The sequence below is a fragment of the Macrobrachium nipponense genome, chromosome 45 (genome assembly GCF_015104395.2).
Source record: "Macrobrachium nipponense isolate FS-2020 chromosome 45, ASM1510439v2, whole genome shotgun sequence".
Taxonomy (NCBI): Eukaryota; Metazoa; Arthropoda; class Malacostraca; order Decapoda; family Palaemonidae; genus Macrobrachium; species Macrobrachium nipponense.
Window position 1 is genome coordinate 5,814,669 of NC_061105.1, and position 21,548 is coordinate 5,836,216.

General features: G+C 36.6%; 1 protein-coding gene across 2 annotated transcripts in view; it reads left to right on the forward strand.

Annotated features, from left to right (window-relative positions):
- Window positions 1–16,345, forward strand: part of LOC135214314 (protein expanded-like) — a 142,829-nt gene extending 126,484 nt beyond the window's left edge. The window contains exons 9-13 of one of the 2 annotated variants that reach the window (XM_064248480.1): window positions 41–206; window positions 1,839–2,027; window positions 2,459–2,593; window positions 3,217–6,122; window positions 6,797–16,345. In XM_064248480.1, coding sequence (XP_064104550.1) covers window positions 41–206; window positions 1,839–2,027; window positions 2,459–2,593; window positions 3,217–6,122; window positions 6,797–7,351 — 3,951 coding nt within the window. In that variant the 3' untranslated portion in view covers window positions 7,352–16,345. Of the gene's footprint in view, window positions 1–40; window positions 207–1,838; window positions 2,028–2,458; window positions 2,594–3,216; window positions 6,140–6,796 lie in introns of both variants that reach the window. The other variant, XM_064248481.1, reaches the window with a different exon arrangement.
- The last annotated feature ends 5,203 nt before the right edge of the window (window positions 16,346–21,548 follow it).

The following is a 21,548-nucleotide window of genomic DNA, read 5'->3' on the forward strand; positions in this document are numbered from 1 at the left end:
CTGCATTCTCTAAACCTGACCTATCGCGTTCTCTTTGCAGAAGAAGAAGTTCGAGATTCGAGCCCTGAGCTACTCCGAAAAACTAACCTATTACACGACGAGCGACGAAAAGAGCAGACACCTCCTCTACCTCTGCCGATGCACTCACCTCTTCAACATGAACCAGCAGCCGCGGCTGGCGGAGGTGCGCCGCCTTCAGGAGGAAGGTCAGTATATCTTTGGCGAGAGGGGCGTTTCACTCGTATGCTAGGAGGAGGAGGAGGAGGAGAGAGGAAGAGGTCGGTATTGCCTAGGGAGAATTTTTTTTTTTTTTCTCGCTCTCTCTCTCATTTAAAGATGGAAGGTTAGCATTGCTTAGAGGAATGGTTCCCGCCCGCCCCATTTTGGGATGGAAGATCGGCATGTTGCCGTTATTGCTTAAGGAGGGGGTTTTTCTTCTCTCATTGAAAGATGGAAGATCGGTTGCTCAGGGGAAGTGTGGAGGTTTTTCCTCTCTCAGTGAGAGGTGGAAGGTCGGTCGCTACTGCTTTCAGGATGGGATTCTCTTTCTCATTTTGAGAATCGACGGTTGGTGTTATTGAAAGAGGCTTTTTTTTCTAACTCTAATTTAAAGAAGAAGGTCTGTATAGATATAAATGTGGAGGTTTTTTTAGTCCTTAGATGAAGTTTCTAACTTTGAAAATGTAATGAAGTTTTTTATTTTTTTATCTGCGCTACTTAATTTTAATTTTTTCCCCAATTTTCCAAATGGAGGGAAGATTCGTTGTCTGATTAGTAAAAAAAAATAAAAAAACTTTATTTAGAAAGTTCAGTAGAATGTCGTTAAGGTGCTGGACTAATATGAAACCTGAAGGTGTCAAAGATTTGCAAGAATGAGCTATTTTAGATTTGTAATGGAGGTTTTTATAGTTATATATCTCTGAATTATATGTGCAAGTCTTGTTCATACAGATAACCATTATTCATTCGTCATTTATCCATTGTGAAGTCTTTCGTATAGCAGGCGAATATTCATTATATACACTGCGTCCTTGTTACCGAGAATAACCATTATTCATTGAGCCACATCTTTTTTTATTCAGTGCAAACATTATTCATTTGTACTCGTGAGGCAACTTGTTATATTCATTGGCATCCTGTAACTCTTACTAAGGGCAGCCATTATACATTAATTGATGCAAGATTTGCAAGATCTACGTTCATGCCGTTCACTATTATTCATTTGTATACTCGGTCTTTTGTAACTGCAAGAAACTATTATACTCATTTGTTTGTGAAAGGTCTTTTTTTTTTTATTCCTGTACGGAACCTTTTTTTTTTTCATTTGTACCAGTTATCCATTAGCTCACTAAAGATCTTTGGTCTTTCATGTAATCATTATTTGTTTGTTCACGTGACATTGCTTTTGTAGGCAATCATTAATTAGTTGTTTTGGTACGGTCTTAGTTTCTGTGGGTATCCATGGAGATCTACGCTTGCAAAGTCTGTGTCAACTTAGCGTATCATATTTTGTGCACTGGAATGAAAGGGTAAAGAAATGCATAGTTTTACTTGAAAACGTTCAAATCTTGAATGAGTTCCCGTAAATTTGGCGTTAGAGGAAGTCTCTTGCATAGCCTTAAAATGCGCGCGCCTTATATGTGAAAAGATAGTATTATAATTGTGCAGTTGCCTTCAATGTACAGTGTACTACACTCTTGTGGGATGGGGCCAACTTGAACAAGGCAGGTCCGTATTGTAAGAGTGAAAACCAGCAAACTCCCAAGCCACAAGACCGTCTTATACCCCAACTTTGTTCTCATAACCTGATTGTTCACTTTCATTTCCGTTTGTGACAGATCGAAGGCGATACCGCGAGAGCTACATCTATGGCGATCGTTATGGGGAAATAGACGGTCTGGGAGGCCTCCGAGGATACTTAGGGAAGACGTCGGCTGACCAGAGAGTGTCTGTGATCTCAAACACGTCCTCCAACACCACTTCGGGCATCGTGTCCGACCGAGTCTTGTCTCTCGATGGAAGCGAAGGTGATAGATAATCCCACGTATTTACATAGATAAGGGCAGTTTACCGGAGTTTGTACTGAAATACTTTTAATTGTTTCTGACAATAGCAATCTTTGGAGTAAGATGATGACATTTCACACTATGTAAGTTTGAAAATTCATTCAGGGCGATGCAAATAGCCGGTTTGCATTTTATTTACTTGTGTGATCATGGGTTTCCCAGTGAACTTTGTTTTATTCTCAAAATTGCCAAGAACAAAAAATTAGACAGATTAGAGATGAGTTGTAATTGTATATTTCACTTTGTATTTCTTGATTTGAAAGCGGTTCTTCGCTTACTGTCTAAACTGTATTTTTTATAACGTCGTATTTTATCATGTAAAGTTGATTCTCCATATTTCTGGAGTAATAATGTAGCGAGACCCATAATTAAAAGGACACCATTTGTTTCAGATGACCTGGACTCTGAAATTATGATCAACACTCCACCAGCTGCCAGTATAGAAAGTGGAGTGGAATCCCTTACCAGGTCCCTTTCAAGATTGGATTCCTCTGCAAGTAGCACTCATGGTCACACTCCTGATTATGGTGAGATTTCACCGTTGTAGATCAGTCAGAAAGTGCTCTTTCAGTTTTATGTTTTCTTTAATTCTCGAAAAAGGCGTTTTGTTGAATGTTCGACTGGCTTTCCCCTGTGTAATCAAATGATAGTGTCCAGTAAGACAATGGTTTATATTTGAAGCTGATTTAAGGTTCAAAAATACTAAATTTTCTCTTTGTAAACATTTTTCTGTAGAAGTTTGTTAAGCACACCAATGGCCTTTTTATTTTGAGGCTTAAATATGACTTGATTTTACATCAAAATTAAGTCTGTGAAAATAAATATAATTCTCTTACACTTAAATATTTAATGCCGCAGACAATTTGATACTTAATACTGCTATGGTTTTCTCTTATTGCACAAAATTTGTGCACGGTATTCATAGTTAGTAACAAAATGAATTTCACTCAGAGTTCTGAAAGAAAAATAAAGATTTTCTGAGCATATAAATGACAGCTCTTTTAAGTGTCAGAATTTAATGGAGCTGATAGTATCTCACTCCTGTTATAGTTTTTTAGATTATTCATTTGGGTTGAAGTTTTAGAATGTTGTCATCTTTCCTCCTAAATTATTAATTAATATAGTTCTATTAAATCCATTTTCTGCTCAGATGAAGGAAATTCCAGCCAGCCTTCCTTCACACCACCAACATCAGATTCACCTCCAGGGACAGCAGGCATGACCAATTCAGTTGGATTATGCGGAAGCGAATCTGGTGGAGCATCCTTGGGTCGTGCAGGTAGTGTTCATTCTTCGTCCTCTCAGCATTCCGCTTCAACTGTTCGCTCAAGATACTCTTTGGTTCCTACCAGACTTGCGCCAGAACTAACTCTTGGTGCCGAGTTGGGTTCCCTTCAGTTAACTCGTGACATCCCACATTTAGCTGATTTACCTGGCATGGCAGCAGAGAGATCCATACGTGGTGAAGATGAAGAAAGCGAGCTTTGTGCAGCCATTTCGCATACTCAGCACAATTGCTGTTCTACATGTTGCGATGACAATGCCTCTATTACTTCAACTGATGACCTTGAAGAAACCAGACATGAACAGCATTGTAAATGTGGTGCCTGTGCCATGTGCATCTTACAAGCGGCTTCCGCAGAATTCTTGCACAAAAAATTGGATAGTGAGGCTTCAAGCGTAGCTGTGCAACGGGGAGATGCAGGACCACACACTTACCATGATTCTATAGATTCAGGAGCAGCATCTGCTCATTTCTTCGGCAGTGCTACTTATGTTAGTGATAATGCATCTGTCATGGTACAACCAGATCTTGATGAATCAGTTACATCCACCTATAATTTTTCAGAAGAGGACTTTAGTCAGTTAGATAATAACGATGATTACGTAGAATTTTTTAAAGATGGATTGCGATATCCAGAACAGAGTTCTCTTCTTCCTGCTGAAGAGGTTCCTGAAGAAATTGCTTCACCAAATAGTGTTCATCGTCATAGCCCTCAAGGATTAGGTGCTCAAGGCTTAGTTGCTCAGAGAGGAAGTTCTCAGGGTACCCCATCACAGCCAGAAGCAGCAACAACGCCAACAGGATCTGAACAACAGGATGAAGAGCATTTGGATTATTCAGTCGAGAGTGCACAGGCTGTTCTAAGCACGTCTTACTCACCAGCTCTAGCCGTCTCTCTCGGTAGGTATCGGCCAAGAGCATCGGTTTCTTCCACATTTGATACAGATAGTGATTATGTTCAAGTACCTGGTTCAGAGGGACATTTTATTGTCCTACCACCTGCTCCTGTCTCAATGTCAACAGTGACAACAGTTACTCCAGTAGCCATAGCTTCCTCTAGGATCAATGCAGCATCAACCAACGAGTCCTTACCAAAAGTCATGGACCATGCTGGTAACAGCAGATCATCCACAGGAGTGCCTGAAGCTATCATAAGTGAAACAACAGTTGCTAACGCAAGTGAAGCACCTGCCAAGTTTATCACATCACGTCCACGGATCACAGTGCTAAAGGCTCATACTCAGCAGGCTACAACAGCAGCACCTTCATTCACATCTGTTCCTTTGAGTCGGGGGATGATGCATACTTTACCACAATTTCAGCCAAGACCCAAAATTGACCCAGTTCAGTCTCTGCAACGTGGAGCTAATCAATTGCCTGAATTGCGTCCGCTTGGACTTCCTCCTCTTTATGCTCGTGATCATAGGTCAAACAAAACCAAAGTTAGTGGTATTCCAAGTACTGTTGAAGTGCCTGTTATTAGAAAAAATAATTACCTCGATGTACGTGCTTCTTCTTCTATTAATAAAAATAAGGCTAGAATTCACCCAGAGCAACTGCCTCACATACATCCAAGAAGTCTTTTCCTTAGACATCAACAAAAGGCATTGCAGCAAGAGCAGCTGAAGCAACAGCAGCTGCAGAAGCGGCAGAGTAGTGAAACAGTTTATCAGCCTGCTCTTTATGCTCAAGGAGTTGGAGTGCCACTCTTGCCATCACCTACATACACTGGCTATCAGCAACAGCCTCACCAGCACTCACAGTCACAAACATATCAACAACCTGCACATAATTTTATCTCTTCTCAACATCAACAGCATCAACCACAGCAAGCCATCCATCACCAGCATCAACCACAGCAAGCCATCCATCACCAGCATCAACCACAGCAAGCCATCCATCAACAGCATCAACAGAATTACATTTATCAACCTTATAATATAAAGAATTTTTTTCAGAATCCTCCACCTCCATCCCCTCATCTTGGCTATGGTGTTGGTGCTGGTCCAGGTGGTAGTGGTTACCAAGTTACTGTTGAAGCCCCATCACCACCTTACCAGTGTGCTAGTGATCCAGGCACTTACTCACCACAGCATCATCATTTAGCTACTGTTTACACAAATCAGCTGAGTTCAAGTTATATCGAGCAGTTTAAAGCTCAGCTGTACTCTGATGTTGATTATGTTATTTACCCGATGAAAGATCCTGCATTAAGTCGTCAGGAATACATAGATGCTAAGCAAGGACAAGCATTAGCAACACAAGCTCAGCAGAGTGGAAGTAGCAGCAGCAGTAGCTTTGCTTATATGGCACCACCACCACCACCATATAGAGGTCCAAAGATGTCCCCCCTGTACAGGTCAACACCTAATGTTGCTGCCACCCTGAGCAGTTGCAGTGTGTCAAGCACAACTGGTCCTGTAAGTGGAGGAGGCAGTGCTTCTTTGCTCTCCTCTTATCCTTCCTACCAGAGTTTGGCATCACATCAGCCAGGTTCATCTTCAGGTTATTCATCGATGGTCAGAGGACGATATTTTTCTCAGCAGTCTTTGGCATCTTCATCCTTGTCATCAGCACCTTCTGGGTATTCTGCATCAACTCAGAGTCTGACGGGAAGCTATGAACCATATTCTGAAGTCATGAGAGCATCATCTATGATGCGTGTCCGATCAGATGAATCAATTTTATCATCTGCTCTGGCAGATTCATCGGAATCCCCTCAAGCTCCAGCAGGGCATATTTTGCCACCACCCCCACCTTACCGGCCCAAGGTGAGGACAACTCACAAGTACGTGGCTTCCCTGTGCTGTGCATGACCTTCCTGTCCAAAGTATTGATACATACAAGTTACTGTTTTCAGAAAGTTTTCTGTCTTTATATGTATTTTTTTAACTACACTAAATGGTATATAATGTACAGTAATTGTTGCTTGTTTGTATATCATTTAGGTGTCAATGCTTTGGACTTTGACTATTAACAACTCACAGTAATAGCTGACTTCAGTACTGTGAACAATCCCCCTTCCTGCACGCATAATCTCCTGTTCATCCTTCTGTGAAATTTAACTAACTTTTATGGTGTTTTCTATAATTTTATATAATCTGTACAAATGAGAAGTCATAGCTGGAGCAATCTTTTTAATGTACCTGTACTAAAGTATGATAGTAGGAGGAACTGTCATTTCAAATATATTTTAGTTATACATAACAACCTTTCAAAGTGTTTGCATCATACCTTGAATGTTATTTTTAAAAGTTTAGTAATAGTGCTGAGTTTCACGTGGAACATGTAAGAGAATGAAAGTTCTAAAAATATTCTAATTCCCTATATTCCAGCTTTGAATATTTAATGGATCTTGTTTACTAAGTGATAGAATGATGTAATAAAAAAAAAAATGTTCTTACTTTTAACTTGTGCCTGTGAATGTTATACATTTATATTTTAGGAGACACTGGACAACACTGGGGATGCCCCTCGGACCACCTCGGGAGGTGCTGGGAGGAGTCGTGGACGGAAGTCAGGGGGCCACCTCAACTTGCAGCAGTTGCGGGAGCGGAGCCAGCTCATGGACGTGCCACTCATCGCTGCCCTCTGCTCAGACGCGACACTCGTCTCAAATTCAAGGCGTACCCCTTCCACAGATTCCTCCTCAACACCAAACAGCAACTGCGGTGCCTCTGCATCCGAGCAACATCACAACCCTGGTGCACCAGGTGGTGAATCCCAGAACTTGGACCCAGTACAGGCAGCCTCCCACTTGACCCAGATGATAGCCCCAGCTGTAATTGACAAATCTCGCCCTAACACGCGGGGTCTCAAAGCGACACAGAGATATTCCCTGTCAGGCGTGTACACCACAAATCAGGTGCCTGTAACCCCGAAATGTAGTGGAAAGACATTTAGTGGAGTCCATCACCATCCCAGTAGAGCTGATGTACAGATTCAGCCTGCTCCTGCTCCTCTTGTCAATGATCCTATCAAAACAAAACTGTCTCCTTAACATTAATGGAGACTCAAAAGGTTGGTTGTGTCCTGCATAACAGCCAGTTTGCTCCTTTTTTTGGCATTTGATTTTCCCTTCTTACCTCATATTATCTACATCTAAGTTATATTTTAACATAGCTTTAGTATAGCACTGGTAAACTAGAAGATGCATTATAATTTAGTTTACTTAGGACATTGCCATAACTTGAAAGTCAAGACAGGAATGTAAGTGTTTAAATACATATAGAATACGTACATTTCATGTGAAATTTTTCCTTGTGAAAAATTGCTCTGCTTGTAAATGAGTGTGCTGCAGGATATTTTTACTTTTATACACTTCAAAGCTGTTTGGCAATTATGATAATGGTGCAGTAAAGCTTCCGACTGCCTACTATAATGATCTCCAAGGCATTGACTAACTTAAGGTGTTCATAGATAAGCTGAAAACTTGAAAGATAACCGACAGACTTTTTTTAAAGCATAATATATGTATTTATGTCACATCCTCTCAAAGTACAGTAGAAGGGTAATTTTGTGCCATTGTTGGGATTCAGAATGCAGTATTATTATTGTTATTATTATTATTATTATCATCAACAGAATCATAGGGGCCATAATATAGAATACGTATAAGCAACCTCTGAAATTTTTCTTTTGCATTACAGGCTTTTTGGCGAGATGAGAATTTTATTTTAATTTGACCTTGTTCTCATTTAAATCCACAGAGATAAAATGAGATTTTCCAGTCTGATTTTACCTCTTCCAATTTTTGCTTTTGTTAATGACACAGATTAGCTCAAGATAAAACAAGATAGAATGGTTTTCTTGTATGCAGTGGCTATGTATTTACTTAAAAGCCAAGAGGAATAATTTTAGAGGGGGATAATTTAAGGAAATACTGCCGCTAGTTGCTCAGAATAAAGTGGAAGTACAGTATTGACAGGGAAACGTTTATTCAAAGGAAGACAAGTTATTTCTATGAGCATTTTAAGATAATTGTCATGCCTAACCATCTGTCCACACTGTCAACCACTTCCAGGCTTTTGGAATGGTAATGCATAGTACAAGCCTCACTTTGTATTTAAGCTCTGTGCGTTTTTTGCCGTGAAATTATTCATCATACTTAAGAGTAAGGTATGTTTTGTTTAGGTTAATGTTAAGGTCATACTTATGAAATGCATTTAAAGGTTGAGTGATTTACAAAATTTTTGTACCATCAAAGGTACACTGCCATGGTTAAGAAGCTCAAAGTAATCTTTGGGGTTATGACATATTGTTCTTGCACCTAAGAAGTTTTTCATTTATGTCCGTAACTTTAAATGAGTGTTTTTGGGAGCCTGGCATATGTGTTGGCAGTGGACTTTAGTATTAATATCATGTACTGTTTTAGTTTCTGAGTTACATAATAACATATCTTGAGGCTTAATCTCGGTCTTCACCTAGCCATCAAGAAACTAATATTTTACTCATTTTGTTCAGTTTTCCCAGAAGGAAACTAATATGCATCCACACCGTTTATTGTATTATATTCTTATACTCAGGGTCTGGTTTTGGAAGAAAATCTTGTGATTTCCACCTTCATCTGTGCACGTTTCTGAGTTTGTCAAAATTAGTGTATAAGTCGAGCTGTTCATGTCTGTCTGTGTTGTCCAGTATTTATTTATTGATTCCCTTCATCATAGTACAATTTACGTTTGTGTGGCCATAGCACCTGCAATATGTTAATGATGAGTGGCAGACTTTTAGAACTGTCCAGGTGCACTCTGCTGTGGAACTTTTGGGACTAACAGGTAAAGTTACCCAATAACTTTGTATCTTTATAAACATTTGTTTATTTGACTTTCTTTTTTTTTTTTACTTTCTGATGTCGGCCAGTCTTAATGCTGTTGCAATACTCAATTTGATGTTTTGCATCATAAAAGCTATACAGTACGTACTCCATTTTCACTGATCTAGTTTATAGAATCACCATGCTTAAAAGACTAGGCCATTTATAAAGATTTTCATTAGGTGTTACTCCTAAAGCTATGAAGTTGTAGAAGAAACACAGTGGTAGCTAAACTTCTGATTTTTGGTTGCAGTTTTCTTTTTAGGAGGAAGTCTGTATGATTAAATGCCGACACAAATAGCTGCTAATCATTTTTGGAACAGTTCATCATAACAAAATGCTGGTTTGTAAGTACCAATCTGCAAACATCAATATGATGATGTTTTACTTCTTTACAATATAGCTTTTAATATCTCCAGTAGTTCACTTGTGTTATAACTTATGGGAATGACTGTTAAGTTTAGGTTATTATAGAATACAGTTGCACTTGAATGTCTGTGACATCAAAATTTCTTGTTCTTTTGTTTTGTAATATATTATCAGTAAACCTATACAAGAGAGAAGTTGTAGTCCATGAATAGGAAGATACACACGAGTGACATAGGGAACACTGAATAATTTAAATTTCTAGTTTCAGTCATGTATAGAATGAACCTTGAAAACTGTGAGAGATGAAATGATTTCACTTGTATGTATTAGTTCTTAGAATTGTCTAGGTTTATAAGACCGACAAGGATTGATAATATAGTATACGTATAAGCTTCCTTTGGTAGGTAGAGGACAAGCTACCTTCTCTTGAGTATTGAAATTCAAAGGCTTCCTTGTGCTAAGATTTGAAGTTAGATAATGTAGGGGTAACGAACAAAGTCTCTGGATCAGTTTTACATTTGCCCTTTTACTTGTAAAATTTGTGCGCATTAGCTGTAAGTGATCTATCTAACATCTTTTGCAAACACCTACTCGGTATGCTTAAAGAGTCAAGTCATGTACTTTGTTATAGTAGAGGCTGTTTAGATAGATTTGTGGTCCTTCTTGGAGAAAATTCTGCGTAATTTTTGTTTACTAGTTAGTTGTTTATTCAGGGAATTATTGGTAGTGACATAACATCCTTTGTGGTGTAAAACTTCTTTTACTTTGTAAATACATGATGCTGCTGAAAAACTAGAATAACAAGTAGCTACCATGGTCATGCATAGAGCCCTCTGTTGTTGAAGGTTAACATATTTGTGTCGGTTTGAATGATAAATTTCGTCATCACATTTTTCTTCAGAAATACTTGCAGGAATCTGTAACAAATTACTTTGTAGCAATGAATTTTTGGGAAACCAATCATATAATCCTTCATTTTATCTGAGCGAGTTTGAATTCTGTTTGTTAAGAACCTGTTCGTTCAGGAAAAGTGATCAAAGTTTATTCCTTTATCACTTATCCTCTCTATGTCTGTACTATTGTTTTACACATGACAGGAGCCTGTTACCCCATCATATCATAACATGGTGTGAACTTTTCACACACACATACCTAATTTAAGGTAAATGAAATCCACTGAATTGATTCTATTTACTTCTATGTATTGATATACACATGATAAAAGCCTGATATTTTATGAATAAACAAATCAAGTTTGATATTTTTACACTAGGTCAGGATATGGGGGGTAGGCTAGCTTTGGCTAAGCTGCAGACTATTCATGTATACGCATTTTCTCACTTTCCGCCATCCCTCTGGAGTTATTAGTGGAGGTAAGAAATAGGTTATTGTATAGAGGTGGATGAGATGGGTTACCAGATATAGGAAAAGTTCTGAAGGTTACTCCAACATGATTGGTTTGGAAGGACAAATGTGCTATTAATCTTACCAGCCCATTACTCATCTGTTATTTAGTTGATAACAGTATTGAGCAAGGAACTGGATTCTTCATCAAGCAGCATTCTAATTGTTTGATATAGAGTAGATGACTTGTTAAACCATCTGAAGGACTCTTCACAATACAAGCCTTGATAAACTAGTATTCTAAGAAAATCCTCTTGTATGAGATGATATTCACATTCTGTTAAGATACTCATGTAAATAATAGGGCCAATCACTTCCTTATAAAAGTACTACGTATTTGAGTGGTTTGTTTCCTAACTATTACGTGTAGGACACATTTTGATGGTACAGCAGTCAACATAGCTTATGGACCATGAGAGTAAGTTGTTGACTATACATGAAAAACAGTTTGTGAAAGATGGTTTTCAATAGTTTCCATCACTTTAGTTTGGTTTATTCAGGTAGGAATTTTCTGAACTACGTGAAATCGTGAAATGGAATGATATTTTTCATGATTGTGCCCTTCATTTATAAGTGCAACATGATTCTTGAGTATTAATAAGCTATATTGGAAGATATTTTGAATTGTTTATGAGTTTGAAATTGAATTTGGGTCTGGGGTTGTATTTTATATTCAGTATACTCTAGTGATTAGGATGACACAAATTAACTATGTGGCTAAACTCCACGTAATCAGTTGCTTATTTTAGGCCCAAAGCTGTTTGTATTTTTCTTATATAATTTTGTTCCCCGATTAAAAATGTTGTTTAGAGTTTAACAGCTCAAAATAGTGTCGTAAATGTATATAAAATTTGAGCCACCCGTAATTTCTTTATTTTTTGTATAACTATTTATGTATTAATCAAGGACATATTCTATTGTAATCCTGAAATTGGTTGTGAAAGTGATTTACTAATTGTAAATTTTGTTCCAAGAGTGATATTTATTTGCATTTCAAAAATAGTAAGAGTCCATAGCTATTGCCTGTTTTCTACTTTAATTTTTTGTAATTTACCTGTGACAGAATTTTTACAAATTAAAGTGTAGAACAGCATTCAGGTGGATATCACATTTGAGTACGTAATAACATTTAAGCCTTATCTTTGTCTACTGGTGGATGACATTCTCTGTCTTAGCATGAAACTATGTTATAGTGTCTACTGTACTGTTTAAAATAGTGTTTTTTTTTTTTTAGCCGTGTAATGACTTGAAAATTGTAAGACAGCATCTATCATTTGTTACTGTGCAATGAACTCTTTTGATTGTTTAATGTAAAATGAGAGTTAATTCAGTTTTGTGAAATTAGACCCTTAGTACTATGTATGACATTGTTTCTGGTTATATTGCCATGTATGGTATGGCATTTAGGAACCTCGCCCTCGTCAAGCATTTAACTTTTGAAGCCTACATGAACAGCTTTTTAGTTTGCTGTGAATGTTATGAACCTGTAAGCATATGTGGACACTGCAGTTTGTACAAATCTTTGCAAGCTGTATTCCATAGGGAACTTTAGTAGTTTTGTATGTTAGATGTATGAATGTGGCCGTTGTATATTTGTGTTCATATTACCTTTCAAGTATCTTGTGACAGTAGTGATGGGCATTGAATCCGTAGTTGTAAAATGTGCTCAATTAACACTAGAACCACTTCCTTTTTTACACAATTTGCAAATTCTCACAAAATGACTCGGTTAGGTATGTCCAGTACTTCAATAGCAAGGGTGTTTCAACTATCATAGTTATGATTTTTTTTTTCTAAAGCACTGGAAAAGTTTTCTCCTGTCAGTGTTCTATGGGAATTTAATGGTTTTGCGTTATCACTAGTGAAGGAAGAAGAATTTTATTAATATTTTGTTTTCATTTTGTTTGCAGTCTCAATGGGAAATGCATTTAAATAGTACTTAGACAAGATAGATTTAGTTATAGCAAAGTGTTTAGATATGTAAACATTTGGTCAATTTTTTTTCCTTATTTTTGGCCATTGCATAATAGGACTTCACAAACTGATTGCAACTAATTCCCTTTCAACAAATAAATGAAATGTTTAAGCTCGCATATCATTGAGAGAAAATAGTGATAAAAATACATAACAAAATTTATGGGACTTTGGGTTCCACAACAGGGCATTTTTAGCACTTGAGGCCAGTCAGTTTTGAGATGTCAGTATTTGTAATACTAGAAATGTCATTTGAGGGCCAAAATATGATGTTGGGATGGAATACGACTCCTTGGTTGCAGCTGTAGTATGTACAGTATATAGAGAATTGGCCATTGCAGTTATTCACAGAAGCTTTGCCCAAGACATTACGGTAGCAAACAACGTTGATACTTCGCAGCCTTTAAGGAAATCGAAAGGGAAAATTTCAGTAAGAGCAAAGCACGATTCCTGGGACTAAGGATTGACAAGGAAGCCGATTTGCTTGAGGTCTGTTAATCTCATGTGTAAGCAAAGTTTCCTTTCTAGCATCATGGAAAAGGCAAGGAGCAGGTGTATACTAATTTTTCATCATATAATTTAACAACTCAAGTCACTGAAAAATTCCCCATTATTCAGCTGTTCATATACTATCCTGATGTAAAACAGTCTGCAAAAGGAATTAAAAGAAATTAATAGCAAGCCAGTATCACCTTTTCTATTGACTGGTTAAGGCCGATTTTCACTGACAAAATTCCCATAAAATTCCAAAAGCAAAATTTTGTTTACCTTTCTCTTATCAGATATAAACTTTCCAGTAGAACAAGGAGTGAGCTTTGTAAAGATAGGTTCACTTGTGCCAAGAAATAGTTTCATTTTCTTGAGGAAACTACGTACTGGTAAAACCTTAATTCTACAACAATATAGTTTTTTTTTTTTATTAGATACCCAACAAGTATGCTGCTGAAAGCTACAGCATTTTCAGTATTTTCTGTGCTGTTGACATTAAAGCCATGATTATTTTGCACTTATGAAATAATAGTAAAGTACTTAGTTCAATTTTTTTCTCTTCTAGCTAACTCTTATATCATTGCCTTTAGATGAATTTTAATATTCCTCTGACTTGATTGTGGCATGTGCATGAAACTCGGTGTTCATGTTACATTTTATACTTATAATTTTTCTCTGGATTGAAAAAAATTCTGATACATTGTAAGCTCAATTAATTTAAATGTAATCCAAGCTATTAAATTGCATTTCCACTGTTCTGGCAGCTACTAATGGTACAAATATTTGATGACATTAATTTAGCCTCTGTAGTTGAATATGCTGCCAATGTTTACATGACATTTTAACATTGCCCCATAAAGGAAGTTCAATGAAAAAACTATGCAATACTATACTAGTATAGCTGCTGTAATACGTTAGTGGCACTAATTAATGTTTTGCTACTCATGTGACCTCATTACTTTGTCAATTTTTTCTTTTCTCTGTTTTCTCATTAGAACCTTATGATCTTTTGTGGAGTTTGGAAAATTTGTGGCTCATTGCTTATCCTTAACAGATTATTTTCATGATATTTCTCTATTTTGATCAGAAATGAGTTTCAAACCAATATGTAATAACAAGTGCAGTGATGCATGTAAACTTGTGTTTAGGATTGACCTGGTAAAGCATGGCATTTTATATTTTTATGTCTGTTCTCTTTGCAAGATACCATAAATGAACCAGTTACATAAAACTCATTTTTTTTTAACATAAGTTCTTAAAAAATCATTTTGGTCAAAATTTTCCTTGTACAGGGCATGGGGATTATACATATATGCTTTTGCCTTCCCACTTATTGTACTGCCAGGTCCAGTAATTCTGATCAGACGACCAGTGAAATAATTACCACATGCTGTTGGAGGCGAGAAATCTAACAAAAATCTTGTCCCAGGGTTTTGTGGTACTACTTCATTCCTTATTGATTTTCTGTCTTGTTAACACATTTCTTTGCAAGCCTGAGTTAAAAGATCTAACTATATTTTGCTTTTTGGTAATTTGTACTACTACATATATAGTCTTCCACTGGAAGACAAACCCTTTCTGGGTTTGTCACAAAATTTTGGTGCTTGCTCTCAGAACATTATAGAACAGTATATGTATTTTTGTCATTGTTAGCATCTTTTAGTATATTAAAAAAAATAAGCAAGCTGTAATCAGTTTATAAAAATATTTGTTGCCATTTGATTTTGTTGAATTATATGCTTTATAGATATATTTATTAGATTTTAAAAGTATATGTATACCATTAATTATCATTAATGACTAGTCTGTCAAGATTAAACTATATCTGTTGTATGGCATTTGCAATATGATATTGAATACTGGATGGAGTCTATTTAATACCAATTTTTGTCATATTATCCTGTAAGAATTGATATGTACTTCATATTTCGGAAGGATGTAATTGAATGGAGACATTGTCTGTAACACTTTATACTAAGCAAACAAGATGTTTGTCCCAATTAGATTAAATTAGCACAGTTTTAGGTGGGTAATGTCCAACAACAAATTTCAGGGAGAATATCATTTATATTTGTATAGTTTTCTTTTTCTTTTGTTATTACTACATTGTTTTTCTGTGATGTCTGTTATGTGAAAGTTATGCATGAACTGAGATTGTGTTGTCTGTCTATTAAGTTATATTAGTTTTTTATCAGCAGTGTGCAGTGAACATTGTTATCTTTGTATTTCTTCAAAGAAAGTTTTTTTTTTCTCTTTTAATAGGTTGCAGTTATGTTTGTTTTTATTTTTATATATACTTTACTAATAACAAAAATCAAGACATCTTAAATACAATAAAGTATAATTAAACCGTTGTCACTCTCAAGGGTTAGTGATTCAAAGGAACTTTCTTTGAGGGAAGAACAAATCAGACAGAGGCCATTTAATTTTAATTTATCTTTTGTGCAATCATAGCATAATTTGATTATTAGGATATAATTAATGAAATTTTAAGGACTCATAATTAGGTGTTACTTCTAATTTAAATTACAGGCAGTCCCCGGGTTACGACGGGGGCTCCGTTCTTGAGACGCGTCATAAACCGGAACATCGTCAAAAATCCTAAGAAAACCTTACATTTAATGCTGTGGGTGCATTGAAAACTATGTAAACTGCATTCTTATGGTATTTTTCATCAAAAAAACCTTCAAATATTGATTATTTTGCATTTTTGGTGTCATATTTCATCTGCCAGATGAGCGTTGTAGGCGTCGTAACCCTGGAACATGCGTCGTAACCTCGGAACGTCGTAAGCCGAGACCGTCGTAACCCGGGGACTGCCTGTATGCTGTTTATATTTTGTATCAAACAGACATGTATATAGCAGTTTATGTACGTGTGAAGAAACAGTGTACATAATCATTGTATATATCATTTGTGCATATGAAAAACAAATAAACAAATAAATAGGTGATAAACAAAATTCCTTATCTTTTGTAATTTTAGAGAAAAATAACTTAAATACAATCGGAAAAATAACTTATTTCAATCAGTATAAAAAATTGTTCACTCTTTCAGGATTAGAAAAAGAATTGATTGATTGATTACTTGTTTACCTGCCACTGCAGTAAAAAGAATCATGAAAGGACTGTAGAGAAGCAGAATAAGTGGATTATATCATCATCACCAGAGAAGTAGGAATCCTGGAAGAAGTGTCACTTAAGTAATAAGTATTGAGGCACAAATTTTGTCTAATTATTGTTTTGGCTTGAAATTGGTCATTGGTGGTGATAGTATCAAAATTGTGGTATATTGGTTGATGAAATGGGCTTGTTTACAGGTACAATATGACCAAGGGTTTACAACATTGAGAGAATGGAAGAAAAGCGAATCTGATACTCTTGATTCTCTGCTTTTATTCACCTCAGGGCTCACTAGTTACCTCTGTTGTGAGGATGATCTCTGGTTGTTTTTATGGAAGGAATTGGGATATTTTGAGAAGGAAAGATTCAAAATTGCCTATACATAAATGTAAGTGCACAACACAAATAATTTCATTAAGGTTTCAAGGCAATGAGAATATTATCCCAAATTTAAATAACTTATTTGCAGTGATATTTGGGAAACAGAAAAAGGTCCCACATGTAGAGATGATTACCTTGCCTAACTTTTTTTCCATGCATGGTACGTGCAAATGAGCATATCTGAGGCTGTGGGGGTTGATCTGCTTTTTTCTCTCCGTTAATGTTTAGATTTATGAGTTGCAAATAGTAACACAGCCCAAGCAGCAAGCATATGCAGGCCATGCTGATAAACAGCACAGTTCCTGTCATGAGAACAAACAGCTCGACTTTGGCTGGTTGTCTTTCCTTTGGGCTGTGTAGTGAAGATATCTTAACCCAAAAATTTATGATGTAACTTTAATGTTAGCTCTCTTTCAACCTGTGTTACCCTATCTTTTGGGCAGCACTGGGTTCTCAACGTTTTTCCAGACACATCTCACTTTGGGTTAGGAAGTATCAATCTTGTATTTCTGGGCTCGGCCGTGTCGCTCCGTGAAATATGTCTCTAAACGAGCGTGCAAACACAAGGTGGCTATCGAAAAGTATGACGTCACAGACGCCTTCAACGGGGTAGCAGGGTGTGACCTATGGGTCAGCTCCCCGTATTTAGGGGCTTTTGATGAGGAAAAGGCTAATTGGAGGGGTTGCTGTGGTAGTGCTTAAGGGGGCCGGCCGGAACCTCTATATATGGAGGTATAGGGCGAAAAATGCAAAGTCATAAAAAAATTCATGGAGCTTCATATGGCAATTGAGAATACGTATACGAAATATTTCGTCAAAATTCCTCTTACTTTCGTAGTTACAGGGTAATTAGTTAACGTAACTCAAGAAGCCTAATACATTGATCCGTACAAGAAAATGCAATATTTCTTCTATTATCGTAAATTTTGATCATTATTGTAAAAGAAATTGGGAGAAATGGCATCTGTAGACATTCCCCGAGTCGAGAAGGAGACTTCAGGCTCAAGCTAGCAAGTCCAGTCCTGATTTAGTGCGATCACAGACGTCAAGTAGTCTACACGTTCCATTTCACGTCTGACATTCGCCTGATTTCACGTATGTTTATGTATGTTTCGGCAAGAATTTCATCATGCCAATGACGAAAAGACAAGGGAAAGGGAAACATCTCGCTAACATACAGACGAAGAAAAATCGCTCAAGTATTATTACAGAATATCATAATATATGCGTAGTTAGTGAAGAGAGAGGGGAGGGTTGCTTAGTAACGCCCCCGTCTTGCTTGACAGCACACGTCACACTGTGCCTAAGGCTACGATCTTTGAGCAAAGAGATCTTCATTTATGATAAATAACAAAGTTTTGGTTTTTTAAAACCCAAAATGGAATATGAAATTCATAATAATCATGTACGCCTTCGAGTTTCACCTCTTGACATTCTCTTGCAATTACGTTTGTTTATCTTTGTTTCGGGCAAGAATTTCATCATGCCAAAGAGGAAAATACAAGGAAAACATCTTGCTAACATACAGAAGAAACTTCGCTGTAGTAAGCCGAGTTAGTGAAGGGGAGAGAGAGAATTGCGTAGGAAGGAGTGCCCCATCTTGCCTCAAGCAGTGCCCCAGGCTGCGATATATGAGCAAGGGGATCACCATTTATGATTAAATTATGATAAATAAAATAGTTTTGGTTTATTAATACACAAAAAACAAATATACATTCATAATAATCATTATTTATTAATATTGTCTTTATAGAAATACGAAGGAAAACTTTGAACGCCCGTATCTCAAAACTATACTTATTGACCTTCAAAATCTATCTTCTCACTTAGTTTTAAAGCTATAACATTGGAATTTGGTATATAACTCAGAAAGACATTATAGAACATTCAAATAGAGCCCTTTTTTCCAATTTTTGTTTCGTATTTTTTTTATAAATTTTTTCTCCTGATTTATAGGGTTTATTTTTTGACCATATTGAAAAATTCATATCTAGCAAAAAAATGACTTTTAGAAAAAAACTCTCGATTTGGTTAGGGTAATAACATCAGGTCTAAATAGGTAGTAATCCCAGGTCTTAATATTAAATATCAAGGGAGGAGATAGAATTTGAAAAATGGTTATTTTCGGGATAAATCGCCCTGGCGTCACAAAACCGAAGGTCAGAGGCGAAAATCATATGCGGTTTGGAGATGTCCCAAGTCACCTTATTAAGTGGTATGAATATCAAAGTCCTGTCCTTAAAAAAGGGCATTAGCTGGCCGGCCCCCTTAACACTCGCCCCAGGTTTATACCGACACCTTTAATATAGGTGAGCGAGTCAAGAGTTTTCTGACATGTCCAATTTAGCAGTTCTCTGGTATTATAGCAATATTTTACTAGAAATAGTACTAAAGGAGACATATTTCACTGGGCGACACGGCTTCCTCGCCCAGAAATAGATTTTTCCTACGTCAAAATCCCTTTTTTCTGCCACACTGCTTACAATCATGACTGGAAGTGTAATATTTAAGGGTGGTGGAAGGAAACGCCTCGGAAAAGGGATCCATCCACTACGAAACCTTCACTTGAACATGAAAAAAACTCTCAGAAGAGCCACTCCATTCTCCTCCTATCCTCCCTGTGAGAGTGGATGGGGGACTGAACCTGGATAGACCATGCTGCAGCAAAGTTCTTGAGTGGGGTAAGTGCACTAATGAATAAGCATCCACATACTTGACGCTCACTTAGGCAGGGGAGAGCATAAGGAAGTGAAATGAGTGAAAACAACTAAGGAGAGTTATCTCAGTCGTGTAACATTGTAGAAGGGACAAGCTTGTACAGCATTTGCACAGCAGGGCTTATTCTTCCTTGGAGAATGAATCTTCGGCTGATGACGTTCAGCAAACTGCAGCAAAATTGAAATGTCACGGCTGTGCAACAATGTGGCAAAGGCAAAGCTACTTCTGCCTACCAAGGGCCTCTCTCTTTCCTCCTCAGTGATATATCATGTAGTAAAAATACAGACATGCACCATTGCAAAGGTGCATATATGTACGTACTTCTTTCCTTGGAAAGCGTATCTTCAGCTTGTACAGTGGGGCTCAAATCTCATGCGAAATGATTCTTTTTGTATCGTCCAGATTCTCAGACTCAACGTGATGTTACCAAGTAGTGTTATTTTTTATTTTTTTTTTATTTGTAATGTCATTCATTTCGAAAAGTTTGCGAATTTACGGCTAGCCCTATTTTCCTTATGGTTATATAAATATGATCCCTTTTATGCATTTGTATGATTCGTAATCTGTGTGATTTGAACTGATTTTTTTTTTTTACATTGCTTAGTTCAAAGTGCGGTGTGATAAGGTTAGCGGTGCCATCAATGAAAGCGCACTTAACATGCTCCTCAGAGTGGTCAACATAACTAGTACGTCTGCAGCATTATGACAGTAAACCTAATAAGCTCAACAATCATGACAACATTTTCAAAGTAGGAATATGAATTACAACCAGTTTTCTTTGAATGTTGAAGTTTATGCTGTGTTTAAGCTGCCTGTATGTTGCAAAATGTTTCATAGGGCCTAAAGAAATAATCTATGCCTTCTGAGATGTAGCCTAATCAGTTACTCTAATGAATTTATTTGTAGAGATTACCTGTTCTTTGATGAATACGATAGAATATGAATTACAACCAGTTTTCTTTGAATGTTGAAGTTTAAGACTACGTTTAAGCTGGCTGTATGCTGCAAAATGATTTATAGGCCTAAAAGATATTCTAAGTCTTTTGAAATGTAATCTGTTACTAATGTTTTTATTTGCAAAGATTACCTATTCTTTGAGGAATAAAAGATGCTGCTGATTTTGATTATACGGAGAAGATGGCTATTGATCGAAATATCATAAGTATTAACTATCAAGACGTATGGAACACCTGTTTTTCAACTGGTTTAAAATATTATTTTCTTAATATTCCTTCTGCTCGCTTTTGGTGTATAATTTAGTCTTTCATAAGGTAACTTGAAGTGCAAGAATGTGTATATAACCTCATTTGCTTTCTGGCCAGAAATTGTTAATAAAGAGATGCGACTGTTAAGTGTAAAGTAAAGAAATCTAACACCTAGGCCTAGGAACAATATCTTGGCTTTGACAAAAGAATACTTGCATATGCGAATATTTGCAAGTATGCCATCATTTTTGAAATATTTAAGAATTATAACAAATATTTATGTATGAAAATCATAATATTCTTCTAAAACATATAAAGTAAATGTTTTCAAGATAATTTAATTGTCGCTAGTCAATGTAGACCTACTTATGTTACACTGGGTGGTTGTTGTTGCACTGACACTAATGATCCATCACACACACTCCCCTCATACGTTGATATCGGTGGGCGCATTCTACTTTTGTATATACATTTTTTTCAGCACTGAGGTGTAAAAGCAGTCAAATAAGACTAGTTAAAATTTTATGCTTGCTTTTGAATCACTGTTAATGCTATGACAATTTTTTTTTGTTTTTTTATTTAACATTTGAACTGATACTTGATGATAACTTCATTTTGGTCAAATGCTTCAGCGATGTGTGAACGAAAGTTTTGAAAATGTTTCGAAAGAGATTTTTCTGAAATTTGCTACATGTGACATTTTATTACAGTTTTGAAATATAT